General features: G+C 41.0%; 1 protein-coding gene across 1 annotated transcript in view; it reads right to left on the bottom strand.

Moving 5' to 3' along the window:
- Positions 1-22,907, bottom strand: part of trpa1a (transient receptor potential cation channel, subfamily A, member 1a) — a 42,503-nt gene extending 19,596 nt beyond the window's left edge. Inside the window, exons 1-12 of the mRNA XM_007887335.2 lie at positions 22,812-22,907; positions 22,433-22,595; positions 18,780-18,955; positions 17,735-17,842; positions 15,284-15,392; positions 15,031-15,176; positions 13,953-14,089; positions 13,794-13,842; positions 11,376-11,475; positions 9,339-9,439; positions 7,248-7,417; positions 4,414-4,578 (exon numbers count right to left, since the gene is read on the bottom strand). Of these exons, the coding sequence (XP_007885526.1) occupies positions 4,414-4,578; positions 7,248-7,417; positions 9,339-9,439; positions 11,376-11,475; positions 13,794-13,842; positions 13,953-14,089; positions 15,031-15,176; positions 15,284-15,392; positions 17,735-17,842; positions 18,780-18,955; positions 22,433-22,595; positions 22,812-22,907 (1,520 nt within the window). The remainder of the gene's footprint in view (positions 1-4,413; positions 4,579-7,247; positions 7,418-9,338; positions 9,440-11,375; positions 11,476-13,793; positions 13,843-13,952; positions 14,090-15,030; positions 15,177-15,283; positions 15,393-17,734; positions 17,843-18,779; positions 18,956-22,432; positions 22,596-22,811) is intronic.
- Between the last annotated feature and the right edge of the window lie 552 nt (positions 22,908-23,459).

Below are 23,459 nucleotides of genomic sequence, written 5' to 3'. Positions count from 1 at the left end.
CGACCACGCTATCCTACTCCACCGCTTGTCCTCCCACCTCAACCTTCAAGGCACTGTCCTTGAATGGTTTAGCTCTTACCTTTCCCACCGTCTTCACTTCGTCTCAACGAATGGCTTCTCCTCCACCCCCCGTACTGTCTCATGTGGTGTCCCTCAGGGCTCTGTCCTCGGTCCCCTCCTCTTCACCCTCTATATGCTCCCCCTTGGTGACATCATCCGCAAACATGGGGTTAACTTCCACATGTATGCGGATGACACCCAACTCTACCTTTCCTCCTCTACTCTCAACTCCACGACCACCGATGTCCTGACAGCCTGCCTGTCCGACATCGAGTCCTGGACGAGAGACAACTTTCTTCAGCTCAACGTGCGAAAAACCGAGGCCCTCCTGATTGGCTCACGTCAGCGCCTCCGCACCTCAGGCGCTGACACCATCAGCATCCAAGGCTGCACTCTCCACCTCTCAAAGCCAGTCAGGAACCTCGGCGTTTTGTTCGACCCTGAGCTGTCCTTTCTCCCTCACATCCGCACCACAACTGGCACCGCCTTCCATCACCTCCGGAATATCGCCAGATTACGGCACTACCTCACCCCTCACGCTGCTGAAACCCTGGTTCACGCCTTTGTCACCTCAAGGCTGGACTATGGGAACTCTCTCCTCGCCGGCCTTCCCGCCACCTCCCTCCACAAGCTGCAGGTCATTCAGAACTCTGCAGCTCGTGTACTGTCCCGCACCAGGCTTCGCGACCACATCACTCCCACCCTCGCTCGCCTCCACTGGCTCCCCATCCCCCAGAGGATTGATTTCAAGATCCTCATCCTCACCTACAAGGCCATTCACGGCCTTGCTCCCTCCTACCTCTCCAACCTACTATCCCCCTACCTACCTGCCCGTACCCTCCGTTCCTCTGGCTCCGGTCTGCTCCACGTCCCCCGCCCCAACCGCCCTACCATCGGTGGTCGGGCCTTCAGCCTCTCAGCCCCAGGCTCTGGAACTCCATCCCCCAGTGCCTTCGCCTTGCTTCCTCCCTTTCCTCCTTCAAGGCCGGTCTCAAAACCTTTCTCTTTGACCGTGCCTTCAGCTCCCCTCTCGACTCTCTTCCTCCTCCTCGCTCCCTCCCTTCCCTCCCCTCACCCTGACCATTTCCCCCCTCCTCTCTCCCTCCCTTCCCTCCCCTCACCCTGACCATTTCCCCCCTGCTCGGGTCATGACCCAACTGTGCAGCGCCTTGGGACGTCCTCCTGACGTGAAAGGCGCTCTATAAATGGAATCTTGTTGTTGTTGTTGTTGTTGTTGTTGTACCAGTGGACAGCGAGAGGTTTATGATGTCTGTGAGTAGAGGGATGAGGAGGTGGAGCTGGGAGGTAAGGAGAGGGCTAGGAATGGGGTCGAGGGAGCAGGTGGTCAGTTTCATGCGGGCTATAGTGGTGGTGAGAGAGGAGTGGGAGACAGGTTCGAAGGTGTGGAGGGAGCGATGGGTAGGGGCCAAGGGGGAGGGGGAGATGGGGAGGGTGTAGTAGATGGAAGGGCAGAGGCAGCTGAATGGATCCCCTCCACTTTGGATTTGAGGAAATCCAGCATCGCCTCACAATTGGCATTGGAGGTGAGGATGGGCAAGGCATGAGAGGGTGGACGGAGGGGCTGGTTGGTGGTGGAGAAGAGGAGCCTGGGTTGTCCAAGATTGTCTTGGAGTAGAACAATGATTTAGTGGAGCGGAGAGCGGAGCGTTAGGAGTTGATAAGGTCCAGTCAGATCTGCCAATGGACCGTTAAGTTCGATTTAAGCCAGGAGCATTTAACGGCATGCAACTGTGCTTTAAGGGAGCGGAGGTGGCTAGTGTACCATGGTGACATATGTGAATAGGAGACAGTTCGGGAAGAGAGGGGAGCGAGAGAATCGAGAGTGGAGGAGAGGGAACAGTGCAGATGAGTGACCGAGGAGGATAGGTCATTGCGGGAGGAAGCCCAGAGGGGAAGGATTTCAGTTGACTCCAAGGCAGCCGAGAGGGAAAGGGGGAGATTTTTTTCCAGAGGCGGTAGGAGATGGAGGTGGGTTGGGTGTCAGTGGGGAGAGGGATTAAGGAGTTAAGGGAGATGAAGTGATGGTCTGAGATGGCTTTGTCGATGATGGTGAGGTCCAAGACGGTGAGGCCCTGAGTGATCACCAAGTCGAGGGGATGACTGTGGATGTGGGTGGCAGAGTGGATGTGGAGGGAAAGGTTGAGGGAGGAGATAAGGGAGGAGAAGTGAGCAGAATTAGAGCAGGAGGGGATGAAGGGAGTTTGAAGTCGCCTAAGATGAGGAGGTGTTCAGGGCAGAGGGAGAGGGAAGATAGGAGGGTGGCGATGTCAGGGATGAAGGTGGGGGAGGGCTTGGGGGGGAGCGATACATAAGGAGAATTTTGAAGGAAAGATTGGAGGGGTGATAACGTATAAGGTGCTCAAAGGAGGGGAAGGTTCCAGAAGAGTAAGGGGATATGCCAAGCGGGGACCGGGAGATGAGAGCCACCCTGCCACCACAACGGTTAGGTCAATATGTCACAGCAATTAGCAAGTGCTGCTGAGAAAAAGTCATTGCTACACAATGTCCTGTATAATTGTGCTGCTTACAAAGTCCATGGTTATATACTTGTGGGTTGGGGTGGGAGTTGCTGATGTTGAAAGTTAAATGAGCATACATAGGAATAGCATATGCAGCATATGTACAATGATACTATGGGGAAACTGTACAAGAATTGTACAGAAAATGGGTGCATGACTGAAATATATGGATAGAGGAAGACCTTGTCAATAACATACCACTATTGGGAGCATACAATTTGAACTATACAAGAATTAAGCCTGAACCACGAACAAGCTTCCTTGTTGGCCAAACCAAACCCCAGTGTGAAAAATAATAATAATAATTCTTGCATTTGATATAGCACCTTACCACGTCTTCGAGACATCTCAAAGCGCTTCACAGAAGATTTTTTAAATCGATATCTTATTTTAATGAACCCACAAGGACTGTATTAAAACACTGTAAATATCACTCTATACATTGCATGGAAACAGTTAAGACTTTTACAGCTAGGTCGCTTTTCAATTAAATGGGTATTGGACTTTAATAAAAGTTTGCCAGAGTTTGCGTTCTGTTAGGCTGTTTTATTAATATGAAGAGCTCCGAGATGTTATCCTTCATAAAACGACACTATATGAATGCAAGTTGGTGTTGTTACTCTTTTTTTCCCTACTCCCTGATGGGAGACACATGGTAGAGTTTGTTAACATGCATCATTATGGCCAACCTACTCACAATGCAAGCTGGGCAAAACCTTGTTTTATCCAGTCTGTTAGAATGAAGCGACTAACCTAAAGCACAGTTAAAAATGTATCACAGCCAATATCTGAAATCAAAACTTTTTTCAAATTAAAAATACAAATAAGACAGGATAACCAAAAAGTGATTATTAAAGAAAAAGTCAAATATCTCTCTAGAAAATGCATCCAACCTCCCGTGCTACACTGCATCTGTGTGTGGCTAAGCCAAAGAAATTTGTTTGTTTTGAGGTTGCTAATAGATACCATATTTCTGTTTAATATTTAAATGATTTGAGGTAAATTTCCATTATTCGGGCCTGTAATTGTACTCTGATTGCCATCTGATTATAGCCCATGGGCCTGCAATCAGACCTACAAGTTACATCATGCATAATGGGACCTGCAAACGAATACAGAGATTTATCTAATAAGTTTTATCCTTTCCTGTTGCTAAGGTATGAATTGGCTGTTAGGTTGTGCATGTGCCAGAGGGAAAAAAAAATTTGTCTTTTTAAAATAATACTCCAGTCTCTTTGTTAACTTAGCAACAAATATACCCTGAATGCATAGCAAGGCCTCAGAGGAAAGCAAAATCACCCCATGTGTTTTCTGACACTATAGCAACAGTTGGCTGTGAAGTTAGATAACAAATAATAATGTCAAAAACTCNAAAAAGAAAGAAGTTTCTGATTAAAATTACTGCAGACCATATGTTTCAGGTTCTTGGTAGCTCACACTAGGGAACATTTTTCACCACCACAGCGCTCTCTGTTCAAACATTAGGTTGCAACACATTTTGCAAAAGATATACAACCAGGTTTTGAGCAAGTCTCTTTACAAGAGGTTCGCACTTGGTTAGAAATTCTGAGAGCCAAACAGTACGTGACAAAGTGGTGTGATAGTGGGGCCTTGTATGTTTCTTTACAACGAGCTGCTGCATCAGCATTAGTCTAAGGAAAAAGGATCAAGGAATAAGTGGGACGGCAAAGAAAGCTTTCACAGAAACAGGACATACCTGATGGGCTGAAAAAAAACCTCTATGATTCTGAGAAACTACAACGGGTCTATTGACATTAGACACAACAACAACACATTTTCAATTCTCCATTACCATAAAAGAAGGGATCCTTTCATGAGAAGCAGTTGAACCACTTTGGTGTGTCCGTTCTGCGCTGCCAGCAGTAATGGAGTCATTCCTTTCCCATCTCCTTCATTGAGAAACTTTGTGTCCTTTAAGTTTTGCAGCAGCCGTTGGCATGTCTTGAGTCGACCATAACTGTTGTCGTGAAGAATAGTGGGTGACATATTTTAGTTCAGTACTATACGGATAACAATTTAAGTGAACTGCAAATATTTCAAATTAAACATGCCATTAGATGTTTAGGGACGCACTAACACGTTATCATATCTGAAGAATTTTTTTTAAACACAGCGAAGCGGAGGGGCAGTATTTGCACTTGCAATGTTGCCTTGTTCACTTATGAATAACCCTGATGTAAAATTAAAAGTATATCACTTTAACATGTTTAATGCCATGTTACTTTCTTATTCTGTTGGACCTGATAGATCACATGCATAAAAATATTAATTTTATCTTAATTCGCATATGTAAGATGTTCCAACAATTTTGCCTACAAAATATATAGTCAATTCACTTTACAGTATATTCTGTGAAGCACTTTGAGATGTCTCGAAGATGTGATAAGGCGCTATATCAAATGCAAGGATTATTATCATTATAATTTAACCAGCATAAATTTATGATTTATTTATTGCTGCAAATGCAGCTTTGAAATTGTCTAAGACATTGATCTCAATTAGGAATAAAACATTTTCTGGGCCTGGGAAAGCATAAATTCCACTGCTCTTCAGCAGATCCAGCCCAGAAAATAACCATCACACAAAACACTCTTTCAGTAGCCATAATGGGGCCACCCTAGGGCCCATAATGTGAAAAGCAAAAAAAAACTTCAAGAAAAATGGTAGGGAGAATAACTTTGAAAACTGAAGTTAGACATGGGAGAACTTACAGAATTATGGTAGTATTGAAGAAGTTCCCAAATTCTGCATGCTCTGAAATGCTACATATACAGAGTAAATTATTAAATAATAATAATCCTTGTATTTGATATAGCGCCTTATCACGTGAAAGTTTTACCGTGAATTTTTTTTTACCATGGTTTGTTGCTGAGGTCAAAGGTTTACCTTAAAACCCCCAAAATGCAGCAATCTAACCCTTAGACTCATTTGTTTACAGGAAATATTTTATCTTTTGATTGCTGTCGTCAGGAGGTACTGGTCTCAGTCCTTCTGTTATTGATATTGATTAGCAATGAATATGACTTTCTCAAACCCATTACATCTTGCCAGCTAATTAGGAGTGCAATTTCAGTCTATGGCTTTAATAAGGCTGCTCCCCACAAACAAATAAACTTTATAATGTGAAATATGTATTTAATACATCTGTTCAAATAAAACACGAGGCTGGTTATACTTTCCTCTTCACATGTTTGTTACTCTGCTTCCTGTCTGTCTCTTTGCTCTTGTACTGCTCCACAAATGTCACTGCAGCACTAATTCGGTCTCCTTGTGGCACTCAGTTTCCATGTGATGCAAGCTGTAATCCATGTGTTACCATTTACAATTATCCAGAATTGAAGTTCATGCATTCTAAACAATAGATTATTCTACAAAGCAAATATCTTTGAATATAATCACTAAAACTTCATTTATCGTTCATTAGCCATTTAAATTGCACTTTCACGGTTCAAAGCCACATCAGATGTAACCTCTGGCCTGTACTAGGCCCTTCTAACTTCCCACCAAAATAGCCATTGTACTACATTAATGCTACAGCCGTTCTACTGGGCAAATAATTAATAACCTAATCTTGTAACTTTGTTACTTCACAGTTCATGTGATGTGCTCTTAGTAACCCATGAACCTAACGAAGCTCTTTATATAGTTCACCCTGGGACCTGTTCAAAAAAATGTCAATGAAAAGCAGAATGCAATGTCCTTAAGTGAAACAATAATAATAATCCTTGCATTTGATATTGTGCCTTATCACGGCTTCTAGACGTCTCAAAGCGCTTCACCGAATATATTGTAAAGTGAATTGACTGTATACTTTGTGGGTGAAACAAACAATAAGTAAATAGGACATCTTAGCATGGTTGCTGTTTTTAGGTGATACATTGAAACCATCTTTAGTTTCATTGCTACATTGTAGGTTATATAACTGCCTAATACAATTCAGTACCATTATAATGTGCTTCTTTATAGCACAAATTCAGTTATATTGCTATTTCACTGTGGATCCCATTCACTGTACATGTGTTCAGCCAACCTGCTTGTTTCCTTCATGCTTCGTTGTGTAAGTGCAACACAGGGAATTAGGTCAATGGCAACCCAATGCACCAAAAGCTGGCCAACTTTCAGTTCAATAGGTCCCTGTAGATATTACTTCCTGTTTTGCAAATGCACAGCAAAGAGGAAGTGACATTATGGTGACCCGATGAAACAGAAGTCAGCCATTTTTTGTTCAATTCGCGATCAGCCAGTGCACAGAAAATGAGTCAGATGATTACAAAGTACAGTGAAACCAGCTATTGCGCCTCACAATAGTGCAGTTTGGGAGCTTATGGAGCCCAAGTTATAACGACACTCAATTATAAAGCTCTCTCTGTACATTTTCTATCTATCAATCTGTTATTTTCAATGTTATAGCATTTCATTGCTGCACTAAACATTATTTTTCTATAAAAACACAGAGCAATACGCCATAAAATAGGTTCTTCCTTTTTGTTTTAAGTGTATTCTATAGTAGCTCTAAAGTCAGGGGGGATGTGCTTCACGGGATTTACCATAAAATGTACTAAGTGTGTGTTTGTTGTGTGAATCTTGACAACTAAAGGCAGGAACTGAAGACAAATGATTCCCTACCCTGCGGCAAAATGCAATGGTGTTTTCTTATCCTTTGTTTTGATGTGAAGACACATTTTTAAATTCATTATTTTATCCACCGAATCCAATAATCCCTGACGGCAGGCATAATGAAGCGGAGTACAGCCATCGATATCTTGGTCATACAACAGCTCCTGAATATATTCGCACTGAAAGAGCAGATTATTAATGTTAAAGTAAGAAAAGATCAGAATTGTGACATGGATCAAAATAAAACTCTTCATAGAGAAATGCATTATCTCCTTAAACTGTTAAACATAATTCAGAAAAATCGCTAATCAGAATCAATAAATTATCCGGCAGTATTTGAGGCAGTATTGCTTCTGAAGAAAGAGCAATTTGTAGGAATAAATACTTGCATTTGTAGAGAGTCTTTCATGTAGGGTAATGACTCAAAGCACTTAATAATGATGAGGTGGGATGCTCCACAAGGGAGAGTGTGAGGAGAGAAGGGAGAGAAATGACTATAGGCATGGCCTAAGAGGTAGATTTTAAGACAACATTTAACGACCGATACGGGTGGGTGGTGGGGGGGGGCGTGGGGAGACACAGTACTAGGGTCTAAGTAGCTGAATTCTCGGCTACTGGTGGTGGAGCTGAGAAGGTGAGTAGGAGAAGATCAGAGAGATAGCGATGTGCTATGGTGTGAAGAGATTAATTTTAATTAGTAGAAAAGGACACAGCAACTTTGGGCAAAACGTTGGGAAAGTTTCTTTACTCCACACGCCTCAGTTTATCTTGCAGTAAGTAGGAACCCGGTTGTTAGTCTATTGGCGGATTGCTTTTCTGGGGGTGATCCCTCCAAAAAATAAATGAATAAAAATAATACGAAAGTGGTCACTCAATTCATGACTGGTTGTGGGACACTGCTGTGTACAATTGGATGCTGCATTTCATCCACAAAATGCACAGTCAATCCACTTTACAGTGTATTCTGTGAAATGCTTTGAGATGTCTCGAAGATGTGATAAAGCATGATATCAAATGCAAGGATTATTATTAATATTATTCAGTTATATTTGTGTAGCCATTCTCGGGAATTGGGCAGATTGAGGGCAGATGCAATTTGATGTAGAGAAGTGCAATTTGATGTAGAGAAATGCAAAGTGATTCACGTGAGGACAAAAAATCCAGGAATGGACTATTATTTAAACGGTAAGAAAATAATCAGCATGGAAAAAGAAAAGGACCTGGGGATCCTGATTGATAATAAATTGAAGGTATCCCAAAAGTGCTCGATGTAAAGCAAACAACATGCTAGGCTATATTAAAAGAGCAATATTGAGCCAAAATAGTGGGGTAATCCTGCCACTTTATACATCACTGGTACGACCGCATTTGGAATTCTGTGTGCAGTTCTGGGCACTGCAATATAAAAACAATATTGCAGCCATTGAGAGGAGACAGAGGAGAGCAACCAAAATGATGGAGGGACTGGACTACAGGGAACGATTAGATAAATTGCTGGGCATGATCACGCTGGAGAAGAGAAGTTTGAGGGGCGATATGATTCTAGTCTTTAAGAATCTGAAAGGAATAGATAATGTAGACCATGATAAGCTGTTTTATCTTGTACTGAACAGTAAAACCTGTGATTGAAGGGGGGTAAATTAAGAACAAATCTGCAGAAACACTGCTTCAATGAGTGAGTAGTAAACTTAAGGAACAGGCTCCCGAGGGAGACGGTGGAAGCAGAAGATGTCATTTGTTTCAAGAACAAATTAGATAGGTTTCTGCTAGAAAATAATATCTCGGTATACAATGTATAGTTTGGGACACAACGTGTCAAGCGACTGCCAGGGTTGTGAAAGACAAACTAGATGGACCTTGGTTTTGTTTCACCAGGAAATTCTTATGTTCTTATGTAGCGCTTTTCATGTCGGATGTCCCAAGGCACTGGACAGTCAGGAATTTGGACAAGTGCTTGGGAGGGCAGGGAGGGTAGGAGAATGACCGAAGGCATAGTCGAAAAGGCGGGTCTTGAGACAGGCTTTAAAGGAGGCAAGGGAGGGAGTGAGACTGTGGTACTGTGGGATGGACACCACATTGAATGAAGCAAAAGTGTCTTACCGATAGAATTTCCTGACCGAGATTTTTCAGACCTCCGGGTTGCAGCAGAGTTAGATGAAAGAAGTTGCAGCCAGCATCATTCTTTATTTTCACATTCGCTCCTACAGAAATCACAATATCAAAAATGTCTCTTTATAAATTAGGTAGACGTAGGTATTGCTATTGAGTTTTAAAACATATTTAAACAGAATACTTTCACTACTGAAGCTAGCAAAGCCTCTTAGAATCACTAAATAATAATAATAATCCTCGTATTTGATATCATGTTGTTGAGACGTCACAAAGCACTTCACAGAATATACTGTAAAGTGAATTGACTGAATATTCTGTGGGCGAAATACTCTTGGTTGGATTTTTCTCCCATTCTATGTCAAAAGGATAGAATAGCCCTTGGTCTTCAAATTTTACCACAAGGATAAAAATAATTCCAGTATTTGCACATACGGCTGCTTGCCATGATAAATCTCTTTGATGACTGATTCATGAAAGGTAATATGTTGCAAACATGCCTTGCTTCTACTTATAACATCTGCCATTTAATTAAATTGTAAATAACCATTGTACAATTATTTCTTGTATTTTCAAAGGTTTCTTTACCGAGCTTGTACCTCTCCGAATGATAAAACCTGCGGTTGGGAACTTGACATGGGGGAACCAGAAAACAACACACACTGCACCTGCACAGGCTAGCATCTGGTGGGGCAGGGTTGAAACTTCATTACCACAACTTGCAGTGAAGGCATCTGGGCTTTGAATGGGCAGAACTCATGAGCAAAAACATTCTCCAGAAGTTAGGGGGCGGGGAGCTGGGAGGCATGTGGGGGATGGGGGCAGTTGTCACGCCCAAACCTCAGTTCTTTTAAGAACTAAAGGAACATTGGCTTCAAAATTTAAGACTCAATTCAACAATGTGCGAAATTCTGGATGCTCCGAAATGCTATATCAGTAGAATCAATCTAGATCCAGGCAGAATTTTAGCTGAGCATTCCTGAATTAATTAAGAAACACCATTAATGAAGGAATGGAATGTGATTAGGAATACCCACAATTTCCACCTCAATTGGATTTAAAGGAAGTCTCTACCCGGCTTTGCTGAGGTTAGAGTCTTTGCTTTATCTTAAGGACCAGAAGAATTCAGCCACAGTTGTCAAATATAGGTAAGGTTGTGGGTGCTCAGTTTTGTGGGCCACACTGCATCCCTGTGGTCATAGAAACTCCTGCATGTTAAACTCTTGTTAAATATTGAGCTCTAACGAGAAGTTGGGATTTTTTTCTTTGTTCATCTGGTTTCTGTTGAGATCTCACAAATCAATTGCATTTCCAGAGTAATTTAGTATTGTTTTACTGCAGAGTCAATGGCAGTGACATCTCACAGCGGAGAGAGGAAGAAAAGATTTCTCCACAGATTGACAAACATAATGGGTCTCCACAAACCTCATGGAAAAAAATCAAAGATTTTGGGGCTATATTGTACCATGGCTGTTTTTAAACAGCTGCGATAAAATCTAAACTATCCATCCCTTATTTTACTTATATCTTATGTGAGCAAGGTAGGTCATCTTAAGATTATAGCTACTTTCTGTTCAATCATGGCATTCAGACAGAGCCTTGTGCAAGCAGTAAACAACCATAAATGGGCTTCCTCCTCACATAGCCACACGTGGACACACAAGCTGCAGCTTCCTCCACATGTTCTTGTGTTCATCTTTACTATCATTATATCTTTGCGCAGTCAAATATTTATTTTTCTTCCAGTGACATATAAACAGACAATTGGCTGCCGTGTTTCCCCACAAAATATACAGTCAATTCACTTTACAGTATAAACAAAACGCAACAAAAGGTCGCAGACCCAAAATGTTGACTCACTTTCCTTTCTCCATAGATGCTGCCTGACCTGCTGAGTGTTCCCAGCAACTTCTGTTTTTGTTTCACTTTTCAGTATATTCTGTGAAGCGCTTTGAGACGTGCTAGCGACATGAAAAGGCGCGATATCAAATGCAAGGAATATTAGCGTTATTATTATTAAGGCTTGACCTCTTGCCAGCAGAACTTTCACACTTTTCCAGGATCCACGGCTTGCAGCCCATAAAAGAGGGGTGCGAGTTTCACAGTCAACGATATTCATCTCTGCTCCCTGTTAGAGGAAACAGAAGGCTCATTTACTCAGGCACAAATGAAGTAATCATTGAACATTTAAGCTCCAGCTTCCTGCACATTTTCTTGTGTTCATATTTACTATCATTATATCTTTGTATAGTCAAATATTTATTTTCCTTTCAGTAACGCAATAACAATTTCAGTTAGAAATAGGATGTCGGTCAATCTAATCTTCTCATCTAATTTCCCACAAGGTTTTTTTTCATGCATCTGTGTCTAAAATCGAATAACCTTTAATCTTTTTAGTTTCCAGACTGGCTGGCTCAATAGCTGCAGCAAGTGGCTTTTGAGCAAAACTATTTGAACAAAGTTGGGAGAGTGCTTCCCAAGCCAGTCATCACCAGTGATAATTATCAAAAACAATGACTTGCATTAATACAGCACATTTCAGGCAGGGTAGAGTCTCAGAACCCTGAACAGTGGCAGAGCCTGACGACGAACCAGGGAAAGGTAACCGCAAGCACGGTTGAAGAGGAAGGTCTTCAGGTGTGATCTGAAGATAGGGAAGGAGGAGGCAAGGTGAATTATTCCAACACCCTGATCACACTATCACATCATGTACCATATCTTTCACCACAGTGACTTTTTTCTTTGGTAGTTTTGTAATATTTTTTAACTGCCAGCTTCATATATTACTATTATTTTAAAAAGACGAGCTCTTTAATCAAAGTTAATGCAACAGTTTAAATGTTCAGTATAACTAAACCAATAGCAAAGCAACCAAATCCAGACTTAATATTTATATTGCTCTGGCACATGCAATGTACAATACAATTTACATTTATATTGCGCCTTTCATGTCAGGAGGACATCTCAAAGCTTTTTACTCAACAGGCCGGGCACACAGACGGGGGGTGGGGGGGATCATAGGGGCCACACTAAGCTAAACCCCTTTGGCCACATAAACTTACCACTTTGACCACACTAAAAGTTCTGCCCAGCCTGTTGTGTAAAAGAGCTTTAAAGTGGTAAGTCTTAAAGTGGGCTGATGGTCGAGCAGATCAAGCAGGGACATAAATCAGGCCTGTGTTTTTTCCTGAGAGGACGGAGTGGATGGGTCAGTAGGGTTGCAAAAGATTGCAGAGGTAGGGTGGGGTGAGGTCATGGGTGGGTTTGAATATGAGGACAAGGATCTTGAATTCAACCTGCTGCAGGTTGAGGAGTCTGTGGAACTGAGCAAGGATCGATTTGATGAGCCTGGTGTGGAAGAGGACACAGACTGAGGAGTTCTGGATCATCTGGAGTTTGAGTAGAGAGGAGTCAGGGTGTTGGAATAATCCAGAAGGCGTGAACATAGGAAGAGTCAATTCTAACAATGCATTCATTTGGCATCTGTTTTCAAAGGAATTATCTCAGTGGAACAGTAATGGTAAATTCTCATTCATGCCACTGAAAAACTGGGAATCATTTCATGTCTATTGCACCTATGATCAGCTTGATCAAATGTAATATGTACAATTCTGCATAACTAAAAATAAGCAATGTTTACTTTATCCATGTTATTACATGAGTTTTCTTTGCCGTTGTCTTTATAAAAGAAGCACAGCCCTTTATTGCCAATGAAATACACACAAGTTTTCTCTTTGTCCAGACTAGTTAATGGACGAGTCACTTGTAAGATTTTGTGAGGAGCAAGCCTCCACACTAACAATGATTCATGACATGTGCTGCTTGAACATCGACAGGGCATAAATTCGGTTAGACTTTGAGAAATGGTGTGACAAAATACTAGAGAAAAAAAATCTTGAATTTCAGGTGAATGTGTGCGGAGATGTCAATGGAATTTTGATAGGGATGATTATTTTTATTGAGGTCTGCAAAAAAAAAAGCCAGGGAGAAAGATGGAAGTCCATGGTCTGAATTGGCAATCTAATTTGTGGCAAGGACAACTTCAAGCCCAATGATTGTGACAGAATTGGAGTGGAGAGGGGGGGGTGGGGGGAGAAGGGTGTGGTCACATCCGTAGACGATTTAGTAACTGAAACATTGACTGAGCGCATTTTTCAACAATGTGTTATTTCACACCAGTGTCAATGAACACACCACACAATTTGCATCCCAGAGTGTGAAAGAAAATGGAAATCAGCTGAGCGACAATGTGGAGAAAGAGAGGGAGCAAGAAAATACAGAGAAGTATTTAGAAAGAGACTAGCGATGGTGGAGGAAGATTATGCAAAGGGAATAGATTTTGTCATCTGTTCATTTCCAGTTTAAATCTGGACCATTTTCGCAACGTAAAGCAATGAACGAACAAGTTAGTATTTGTAACTGCTTATCGGACCTGAGTTGCATTACCTGTTCAATCAAGTATTCCACCAAATGCGAGTGGTCGTACATTGCAGCCCTGTGTGTGAGAATGACAGAACACATAACAAACCTGCCTTTGCAAAGAATTGCATTTTGCAGAAATCACTTGTAATCAATAAACTAAACTTTCAGTCATTAATGTCTTACTTGTGTAATGGTGTTTGTTTCACGTCATCCAGGACATTGAGTATACTGTTTGCTGCGGTGAACTTGGACAGGATGAGTTTAACCACCTTAATTTGCCCCTGCATACAGGCAAAGTGAAGAGGAGCAGGTATATCATCCTGTGAATTAAAAACACAAAGGAAACATAGTTATTCACAATACCTGCCCATTCTAACAGCCTCAATGTAGATTATAGAATCTACATGATACCTCTAACCTCTTGCAACTACTGTATTAAAAAATCATCTCACTGTGGTCATTTATTATTTAATTCATTTTGGGCCAATTGGTACAGCTGGTTCATATAAAACCTTCCTCAAAGGCTTTTCTTGGCTGACTGATGGATCAAGGGATAAATGCATATTGAGTCACGCAGACCAGGAAAGTTCAATAAATGGTCAGTGACGAATTGTCTGATCCCAGCTGAGAGAGCGGAGACACCAGAATTGATTCAACGCTCCAGGCTAGGAAGAGAAAAAAAAATCTATTAGGATTCCCTGTTGTAATTGTTATTCAGTGACTGTTGATGGAACACGCAGGTAGGGATGTGCTTGAAGCATCCTGTCCACCGAACTCTGTTGGTACCAGCAAAGAAAGCAAAGAAAAGCAACCAAAACCCAAATTCTACAACCAAACTATAAAGTATACTGGATGTATGGGAGTAACTATCGGGAATTAATGTCTCAACGTTCAGAAGGTGGTTAAAGTTTCTTTGGCTTCTGTAACAGTGGCCTCTCAAAACCTCAGTGTGATTGCTGCCCACTCCTGGGTATCTATTCATCTTGAATAGAAGACCTTTTATATGTCTGTATTGAATATAAGTTGATTTTGCATACAAATGGGACATGGGAAAGAATTCAGTATTGTTACAATAGGTAAACAATGGACATTGTCAAGATAAAAGAACATTGCCTGTGAGGAACACTGAAGTTTTGAACTGCTCTGCCACTAAATTTTAGCAGAAAATAGAGCAAACAACGATTTTCTGACAGCGACTGACAGTAACTTCTCTGCATGAGCTGATGGAACAGACTAACTCTACTGTTTGATAAGCACATACCTGCTGAAAATCAAGCTTTGCCCCATTCTCAATACAGATTTTGATCGTCTCCATATTTCCACCATGCAAAGCCAAGTGAAGGGGACTGCAGTGGGTTTTGTCGGGGATGTTTAAAAGATATTCAGAAGTGTAACCCATGTCCATACCTTGGAAGACAAATGCTATGTGATTATACTGCTTGGGCAATACATAGTGGTTAAAATCATAAACAAAAATGGACCCTTCAATCAGTAACACTTCAATTCACACTGACCTTTCCGAAGTATCAATTCCAGTGACTTTTTAGCACCTGAAAAAGCAGCTTGGTGCAAAGCACTATGCCCCAGCTTGTTCTGTTTACAAAGGGATGCTCCATGACTCAACTAAATATTAATACATGGAAAGAAGAATAAAATCAGCCACATTGTTTTAAACATTNAAAAAAATTGTAATTATAGAGCGTCTTGCACAAAGGGAGAACGTCTCAATTCACTCTACAAAGGTGGAGTGGGAGCATAGGTAGCAGGTGAAGATATTCTTTGGGGTGTGGCTGAGCTGAGCCCAGTTTCTCCATGAACATGCTGAAGGAGTGTCTGTGAGTGAGTGCGTGTGTGTGTCTGGGATGTCTTTCCGAAGTGAAGGGCGCTGTACAAGTGTAATTTATTGTTGTTGTTGTGTGTCGCTACTGGATCCAAATGCCACTCACTCAACTCATTTACTGCTACACTTCCTTTACTTCACGGGCCATTATTCTTTCACCTCCACTACTAGCATAAGGCTCCCACTCATAGGTCAGCAACAGCCCTCTGTGCCTGCCATATCCCATTAGCCGAAACTGGAGAAAAGTTGGTGAGCTGCGAGATACATTGGGGGGTGGTGTGGGCTGAGCTTCCTCTAGCACAAATCAACAGTCCCCTACGAGTGAGAGCCTGAGCTGTTAGTAGGGGTGAAAGAGTAGGGGGGAAGGTGCAGTCAAAGAGTTAGGTCTTTCCAGGTTTCGAAATCAAAGAGAAAGATGAAGTTAGGCACAGGGATGTAGGAAGAGAATTCCAGAGAGCAAGGTTAAAATTTCTGAAAGCCCACCCACTGATGGGCAACAGAGCAGGCAGGAAAGGGGAGGAAATTAAGAAGATCAGAGTTAGCGCAGCAGACAAAGTTGCAGGAAGAGTAGGATCACAGAGGATGACAGAAATAGGGTGGGTCAATGCCATGGATGGATTTGAAGCGAAGAGCAAGGATATTAAAGTTATCCTATCCACTAGTGACTAGTGGATAGGGAGCCAGTGGAGCTGGGTGAGGATGGAGATGATGGGGTCATGGAGCCCAATGTAGGAGTGGATACACGCCTTAGATTTTTGGATGATTTAATAATATAATAAACTGCTGCATGCAATTGGCTGCCGGGTTTCACCCACAATATACACAATCAATCCAATTCACAGGATATTTTGTGAAGCTCTTTGAGACGTCTCAGCAACATAATAAGGCGCTACGTCAAATACATGGATTATTATTATTTTTGATATGAAGGTTGTGAACGCTGGAGCTGAGGAGACCGGCAAATAGGGCGTTGGATAAGTTGAGTAACAAATATTATGTTGCCATATTTATAGTATAAATAAACACAATAAAAACCAACTGGAACCAATTGCCTCGAGCAGATGGTTAGCATGCTCTGATAAAATAACTACCTGCATGGCATGCACTGCCATGTGGCACAGTCCAAGGACTTATTTTACAGCCACCTTTAAAGATATCTGCTCTCCTCCTTTACAAATCCTATCTAACTCTTTTTAAGAAAACAGTTCATTTGAGCTGAATCTGATTTCCTACTTTTGAGCATCTTATAGAACAATAATAATTCTGCATTTGATATACAATGGAACCTTATCATGTCAAGAATGTGTCACAGAATTTTCTTTCAAGTTTAGTGACTGATATTTGCAGGCAAATGCAGCAGCCAATTTGCGCACACCAGTGTCCCACAAACAGCTGTGAAGTAAATGACTATTTGTTTTAACCTGGGGGATTGATGGCCAGGATACCAAGAGAACTCCCTTCTCTTTTTGAATCGTGGCATGGGATCTTTAACGTACACCTGAACAAGCAGACGGGATTTCAATGTAACATACTCTCCCAGCGGTGTATTAGAGTGATAGCCTACCTAGATTATGAGAAAAGCCCCCCAAACTTGTACTGACATCCTTTTCAGCAACCAGATCCATTGCTCAGTGAGCTCGGAGTCTAGCGGGTGTCTAAACATGGGTCTGTGAAAATTTGTGGCCCACGGAAACAGTAACAATTTCTATTTTCTAACTGTTTTACGACTTTATAAAACTGCACTATATTTTTCTATACACTTGGAAATTCTACACACATGAACAAACCCTTATTCAGAAAACAGGGTTGCCTGCAGTTTACAAATACTGCTATGTCACTTCACAGTTCTCTCTTGGCTCTCCTCATCTCTGCTTAAATGTTTTCCCAACAACCATGGCAAAATTAGAAAGTTATGCTTGATCATTCGGTGGCATTTCAAGTTCCGACATCAACCAGTTACACCGCTAGTCTGCTCAACTTCAATTTTGATTTAAAAGAAGGATAATTAAATTGAATATTTACAGAACTTCAAGTCAAGAAGTCCTCTTCTCTTTTGTTATATGCGTCAGTTTAAATTCACAAAGAGCACAGTAGATCTAGCATTAATAAGACAAAAGATACACACCAATATGGATATGCCTTCGTGATTATCTATGGAACATGCTAGCATAACTGGAGTATTCTCGAGTTCACCTGCCAGGTTCAGATCTGAAGTTTTGTTTGAAGCTAGAACCTGGAGAGTGGATAATGTCACAAAAGAAAGTTACTGATATTGCATATTGTTCATAGATGCGAGACAAAAAGTGTCATTTTCCAGTCTTTAGCACATTTCCTGCAGGTGTGAATCATTTAGATTTAGAGATGTTGTATCAAATAACAGCTCCCACTAATTACTGAACAGGTACTGCGACCTTCATCTGTTCGGCCAGGTTGGCATCCATTGAACTATGCCAACCTACACCCCCACCACCCCCCCGGCTCAGGACCAAATCCCTGACTGTACAGCGCATTAGGACGTCCTCCTGACATGAAAGGCGCTTTACAAATGTAATTTTGTATTGGAGCAGAATATTTGCAAATGCTCAGAAGTCCAGTACATCCTCCCTAAAATATTCAGCTGTTGTCTTTTTGTTTTAAATTGTAATAAGTCAAGATTCCCACTCCTCTTTGTCTATTACATCTTCAAAGTCTGCTGCATTTTTCTTTTTCCAGAAGGAAACTCTTCAGTGTGGATGCCAGCCCATTTATCTACCTGTACAAGCTATTTGAAATTGTGAGTAGCTGTGTTTGAGTTGATAGCAAATAAAATAGAATTTCTATGGGAATGTTACTGTGTTTTTGGCAAAGGTGTTTGATAGGGCTACCTCACAGCAGTGCCATATGTTAGCCCCATCGTTCTCCCAGTTGGCAATGCAGAGAAACAGAGACATTAATGAATAATCAGTACATAAGTTTTCTCAAGCCTCTCTATGTTAATGTCCAAGTTGAAATTACACAGAGGCACAGGCAGATAACTAAGAGCATACTTCCTATCAGGTTTTTCACCTGAATAATTGTATATTAGACTCGGAGACCCAGGTGATGTGCAGAATATTGTTCGCACCAAAAAATATGAGAAGTCTAATTAGAAACGTAAGGACATACATTCAAAAATACATTATTGCTCTTACCTCCAACACTGCAGAATGATGTAAATTTACTGCCACATGAAGGGGCGACAAGAGGGCATTATTCAAAATATTTGGATTGGCACCTCTGTCAAGTAGACCTTGAACACATTTCACTTGATTTTTCTCTGTCGCCCAATGCAATGCGGTGTTTCCATTGGAATCAATCACATTCAAAACTGAAAAGGAGAACAAAGCACTATATAGGGGGTGGTTCTGCATTGTGCGCTCATTCCTGTGAATTCGATGATGTGAGCCAAGTGCAATTGTCATAATGATAACCCTTTTCAGAAAAGATTCTGAATTTACTGCATTTTTTGTGTGTTTTTTTCTAAACTCGGAATTGCCCATATGTCACTTCCATTCATCAGTTTGCAAATCGTATACTTTAGATAGCTTGAAAAGCTGGAAACCTCTGAGGCAACGTACTTCCGTGGTCGTTTTGTGAAGGTTTGTGGGTACGTTTCCCCTCTTTGAGAGTGTTAGCATTCTGCCCCGCACGCTCTCTTCGCAATGCTCAATTAGGTAGATTTTCCCATGAGGGAGAAGGGACACCACCTAATGAGCTTAGGAATCTTGCCTAATACGTTTGCCACGGAAATTGTGCAGAAGAGGCTGCAAATGCATATTTACAGCCCTAGGTGCGACTTCACTAGGGAGGTTCACTAATGACCCAGCACTCTCAACTTGTTCAATCAACTTGTTCTTCAAAACATCACAGAAAGGGAATAAACTCATAGAACAATTGACACTTACAAACTCTTGACCAGCCTGAATACTGTGACGCAGCTACATTTCGTTACCATAACAGATTCTTACATTTTTTTTCACATGCACTGCATTGGAAACTCATCTGGTGTCACATACAATTAGAGGTTTCATTGTATTTCATTACATTTTATAGGCACATTTCTGCTTGCTGCAGTCAATTTTGGTATCAAAACAAGACACACGTCCACAGAACTCTCCAGAGGGTGCCCCAGTAGTTGCCGTTGCAAGCTTTCCCGATAAATAAAAAAAATTCAACGGTCAAGTCATTGGCATCAGAATGCAATTTAGTGTGCGGTGCAGAATGTGAGAGGTACATCCATAGATTAGAATCGTGAAATCACAGACTCACAAAGCAGTGACAGGCAGATGTATGACCTTACTGAGGAGACTCAGCGGCTCCTACATCAGCATAAAAGTAATTTACGATCATTAACCTGTAACATGGGGCTTCACTCAAGCACGGTGCCTGCATTTTCAGTATTAATTAACTTTGTTGGAATAAGCCTGAAACCTGACCACTAGCAGATTAGTTATGCTAATAATAAATAATAAGCCTGAAGACTTTCCTCTTCAACCGTGCGTAGTCACCTCCCCCACCACCCCCCACCCACCCGGCTCGATATCGTGCTTCACCACTGTCAAGCGTTCTGGGAAGCTGATCTGCATGAGAAATGCTATATAAATGCAAATTTTTTTTGTTATCTGATTTCTTGTACTCTATTAATTTCTTCTTTTACTTAGACTTTCTTTTATATTTGGAAATATTCCAGTTTGCTTTTCCTTCTTTGGTTAACTTTTCGTTCCTCCCTAGTTTTATTTTTTTCCACTTTCTGAATCTTCTTCCAAAAGGTTGACCGCTGGCATTACCCTTTCTTCTTCATTCTTGTTCACTTTTTATATTTGTATTCCTTTCTCCCTTAAGATTTATTTTCCGGTTTATTCTATCGCTCTTTTAAACCCTTTTTAAATGCGTTATCCATTTTGATCATATATTTTCATACTAGGGATTCTTAAACATGTTCCAATATTTATTTAAGGCCTGTGGTTAGGAACCTTCCTACTTGAAAGGGATTTGGCTTATAAGGTTAACACAAACCAAGGGAAAAAATCGTTGCCCAGGTAACTCGTCTGCCCCTCCAATTGCTTCTGATGTATGTCATCTTGGAGCCACCTCAGCCTGAGGGAGACCCTGCTTACGTCCTCCTCAAAGAGGACAACCACTAGTCATTCATTTGACATCCATGAAGCCCAGGCTAGAGCCCTCATAGGTAGACAGCAGTAACAGTAACTCCCTACCATCAGTGTGGTGGGAGGACCTATACAGGTCAGTTGTGAAGTGCCAGTCACCTTGATGTTCTAGAGTTCCAAGTCCATCACTACATACCAAGCTAACTCAACACCAACTGTTTGATCGAGGTCCACATGTGGGAGACTTCAGCAAATAGTTGTGCCATCTGGAAGCCAACTCTGTCTTCAAGGTGCTCAGCAACAGGTCCATTGTAGGCTGAAGTCCTCCTACCCCCCTTTTCCAACAGCCACTTCTCTGTTTTACCACAAATCCCAGACACTTTAAATGTCCTGAGACTCCCTCCATGAAGGACACTATATAAATGCGAGTTGTTGTTGGTCCTGGGCTTAAGGAATCTCCCTCCCGCCCCTCCCCCCGCTGCATGCCCAGGATTTTGAAACCATAAAGGAGAATTGTTTGGACACATGGCTAATACACCGCAAGCTTAATCTGCTCCACAGATGATAATAATAATCCTTGCATTTGATATAGCACTTTTCACATCTTCTAGACATCTCACAGAATATACTGTAAAGTGAATTGACTATATTTGTGGGTAAAAAGCAAGAGCCAATTGAGCACAGCAGTGTCCCACAAACATCATGGATTGAGTGACCAAACTTTTTTTTTAGGGATTATTATCCCCAGAAAAGCAGTCTGCCAATCGACTAACAACCGGATTCCTACTTATTTATAGATAAAGAGAGGTGTGTGGAGTAAGGAAACTTGCCCAACATTTGGGTTGTAAAATATGACAATACAGACAAAATCAATTGGGATGTTTAAAAGGAAACCAGGTGGAAACTTAAAAAGCAAGGGTAAGGTGTTTGAGGACAATTTCAAGACAAAGCAGGGAAATTAATTTTTTTAAATAAAATTAATAAAAACTGAATGGCTACTCCTGTTCCTATATTTCTATGAAACGGAATTAAAAGATCTAATAACTTGGTGGAAGCCTGTTATTAATGTTTACGTTTGAGCTCTACCAAGATAAAAGTAAGGAAGTCTACCGAGACTAAGGAAGGAAGCTGAGAAAGTTAATATTAGATCAATATTGAATACAGATATAAGTGTGCATGGTAATAAGTAACTCCACGATTATTTTTATTGATTCATGCTGTATTTGCTGAGCTAATGGTAGTCTACTCAAAACAAGCAATAAAATATCCCCGAAGCACTTATACTAGCATCATTCCTTAAATCTAATATTCAACCAATATTTCACAAGAGATATTGAGGTAGTTGGTCTTAACAAATAAAAAATAACAGTGTTTTATGAGATACTCATGTCAGATTTAAAATTAGAGTCATTTATAAAGTTGTCTCTAAATTGACTTTTGGAATCTCGACTGTACCTTCAATTTAGTTTATAAGAACAATGTGCTCAGGAGACATGCATTGAACCGAATTCAGTGCAAATCAATATTGTTATGAAGGAACATCCAAAAATTATCATTTATTGAAGATATAACACAGACATTAAATGTGATGACCCATTATTAAAGAGTGACTTGGCTAAACAGCTCATTATACTTTATGTTGGAATCCAATCAAGAATCCCCACTTTCTTGTATTTTATCAACCAGTGACAGCTTACCTTCAAAGTCAGCGTCGTCAATGATAAGTTTGAGAATGTCAAGGTGACCTCCTCCTGCGGCATGATGCAGTGGGGTCGATTTATCTTCATCCAATCTGTTGAGGCAATCATGGTCCTTCTCCATTAGCCTTTCAACAGATTTCACATCCCCAGCAGCAATCACCTGAGAGACAGAATGATACAGTATTTCAGAATCAATGCTGTCATTGAGCGTAGATTAAGAGCTCTGTTTGATCAGAAGTGTTGGAAATATTACATTCTGAATTTGAATACACAAGAGTTCATGCCCAAATGTTACATTTCTAATATTTTTGTGCAAAAAGGGTAGATTCATGTTTCATTGTTTTTTGTTTGAACAGTTTCACTTAACCACACTTACCTCAAATATGTCACTTCTGTTCTGGGAACATTCTTGACTCTTTTCCACGAAAGAATAACTATTGCATATGGTTCCCGTTTTCAAAATTTGCAACATTTTTTCTCCAGAGTTTTCGTTGCCTTCTCCTAACCTCTAGTTAATTTCTTTTCATTGTACATTCAATTTCAATGCTGGGAAACAGAAAGCATATATCCTGGCAAAACAGATCCATTATTAACAAAGCACAACAGTATATGATAGCCATAAATGTATCAACAGTTCATGCAAAAAATATATTAGACAATTGATGGAATTGATATTTAAACAATCAAAAAAGGCATTTTCCTCTTTCATATAATATTAGAAATTACAGCAAAGGTGTGCATACAGAGCAGTGAACCTAGGATGAGCCTCCTCCCCTGTAACTAACTACTGTATTCCCAATTCCCTATTCTTTGCCAATACCCTCTAATATTGTTCCTGTTGACTGTGCATCAAATTCCATTGAAATGCTGTTATGGTCTTAGCCTCAATAGCTACTTGTGCCGAAGCATTCCAAAAAAAATCCCTTTTATTTATAACAAACACTGGGCCAAGCGTGCGACTGGATTCTCAAATAGTGATTCCTGCCACTACGTCACCATGACCTGTGGGAAATCTGCACTTAGA

This window comes from Callorhinchus milii, unplaced genomic scaffold, assembly GCF_018977255.1.
Source record: "Callorhinchus milii isolate IMCB2004 unplaced genomic scaffold, IMCB_Cmil_1.0 Scaffold2, whole genome shotgun sequence".
Classification (NCBI taxonomy): Eukaryota; Metazoa; Chordata; class Chondrichthyes; order Chimaeriformes; family Callorhinchidae; genus Callorhinchus; species Callorhinchus milii.
This window is presented reverse-complemented; position numbering and strand designations above follow the sequence as displayed.